Source organism: Pan paniscus, chromosome X, assembly GCF_029289425.2.
Source record: "Pan paniscus chromosome X, NHGRI_mPanPan1-v2.0_pri, whole genome shotgun sequence".
Lineage (NCBI taxonomy): Eukaryota > Metazoa > Chordata > Mammalia > Primates > Hominidae > Pan > Pan paniscus.
The window spans coordinates 127,492,951-127,495,160 of NC_073272.2; the positions used below are offsets into that span (position 1 = coordinate 127,492,951).

General features: G+C 44.7%; 1 protein-coding gene across 1 annotated transcript; it reads right to left on the minus strand.

Moving 5' to 3' along the window:
- Window positions 1-269: 269 nt before the first annotated feature.
- ACTRT1 (actin related protein T1) lies at window positions 270-1,830 on the minus strand. Its single transcript, XM_003808028.5, has one exon. It carries the CDS (start codon window positions 1,512-1,514, stop codon window positions 384-386), a length of 1,131 nt encoding a protein of 376 aa, XP_003808076.1. The 5' UTR covers window positions 1,515-1,830; the 3' UTR covers window positions 270-383.
- Window positions 1,831-2,210: the final 380 nt, after the last annotated feature.

Sequence of the window (2,210 nt, forward strand, 5' to 3'; positions counted from 1 at the left end):
TCTCCTGGGAACTGGGTCTATTAGAACCACCTAAGATAATAATTTAATTTAAAGATTCTTGAGATTCTACCAAATCAAGTTCCTAGATATGAGCCCCAGGCACCGTTTGCTACAAATCCTCTATATGAACATAACCTCAACATATAACCCAAGATCTTCTTAGGAGAAAAAAACTTAACAGGCCCATAGGAAAGAAGAGAGTAATAGAGCAACCTAAAGATTCATGACATGACTCATATATTATGGTGCTACTAAGAATAAACTGAAACTTGAAATGGCAAAACTTTTATTGAACATCATGCTGAAGCCCAGAAGAAAATGCCATCTCCCACTGGTACTCCTGTAATCTGGCACTTCAAGATGTCTCCTCTGCTCAAGGATCTTTAAAAGCACCTTCTTTGAACCACAGATGTCCCATACTCCTTGAAGTCTGCAGAGGTGACCCACATCTGCTTGAAACTGCTCATAGAGGTCATGATGGATGCACCAATCCATGCAGAGAAGCATCTATCAGGAGAAGCTGTGATCTTGATGGGAGTACCTTTGGAAGCCAGCTGTTCCACTTCCTTCATGAGCCTTTCCTCCAGCCCAGGGAGGAGAGTGGTGCCCCCGGAGAGTACAATGTCTGCATAAAGTTTATTCTGGATGTCAGTGTCACACTTCATGATGCTGCTGGAGACCATTTTTGAGAGTCCTGGGCTGTGGATGCCCAGCTGGTCAGGTGCAAAACGAACCTCGGGCACTTGGTACAGCTTATCCCCAAAGTGGATGACATGTCCATCTGGCAGTCTGTATGCTCCCAGGACCTCTCCCCGGCTCTTGCATAGCTCTTTCTCTGGCTCCAAGGCGATGTAGCACAGCTTCTCTTTGATGTTATTTACCACGGCCTTGTTGAGTATGCAAGGGAAGTTAAACCCGCTAGCAAAGAGGAGCCGGGTGAGGTGCTCTGTGATGTCCCTCCCTGCCATACAGAGTTTGGTGACTGCATGAGGCAGGGAGTAACCCTCAAAGATGGGGACAGTGCAAGTGACCCCATCTCCACTGTCCACCACCAGGCCTGTGACACAGGCAGAGGCATAGAGCGCTGCCACCGCATGATTAGACAGGTAGAAACCAGGCACACTGAAGGTCTCAAACATCATTTCTGCTAGCTTTTCTCGAATTTCCCTAGGATTCAAAGAGGGCTCGGTCATAAGTACAGGCTGTTGGCTGGGTTTTACTCCAAGCTCCCGTTCAAAGAGATGTTTCCAGAGTTTCTCCATGTCATCCCATCCTGTTACCAGTCCACGCTCAATGGGGTAGTGCAAATGTAGGGCCTCATACTTGTACAGGGCTTCTTGCCCCACGAAGTACTTCTGATTAAGTCTTGTTAAAGGCACATTGAATTTACAATGTCCCAAGACAGAGCTGATGACATGGTGGGGTCCAATCTCTCCAGACAGGCCTGCTTTGCAGAGTCCTGAACCATTGTCAAAAATTACAGCAGGAACATCTAATGCATGTGGATTAAACATGTCTGTAATATGTTCTCCTGGACTTCCCCCAAATAAAGAAAGAACACTTACGTCACTCTCTGAGATGACAGGCACCTTTAGAATTTTTTAAATTTCAGGGTTCTGAAGTTTCAAGTTGTCACCCATGTACAGCTAGTAGGCTACCTTCAGTCCACCAGGGCACCCCATCCTCAACCTCTGAATCTTGTCTCCATTCTGTAGGCTCAGGGCCTGCTGAGGCAACATGAGGGGTGATTGCCCTCTATGTCACAATCCAGCCAAGGCAACAATTGTCCTCAGTGAGCATCAGAGGGGTGGGGTGGGCCCTCTGAGCCAATAGTACTCCCTACTTGGTCAGATACAAAGCCAAGGAAAGCAAATCATACCTACGGAGCTATGAGAAACACTATTCTACATGCTTTTGCTTGGAATTATGTTTTCATTTTTTTAGATATATATTTGAGAATAGAATTGCTGAGTTATATGACAACTGTATGTTAAATCATTTGATTTTAATTTCTGTAAGTTCTTTGTTCCAAAGTGGCTGTGACATTTTACATTCCCACAGTCGCTGTAGGAATGCTCCTACTTCTCCACATGCTTCTAAATTCTATTTTCTGACTTTATGATTCTAGGCATTCTAGTGTGTGTGAAATGTTATCTTATCGTGGTTTTGATTTACAGCTTTAAGTATCAATGTTGAGAATCTTTATTATG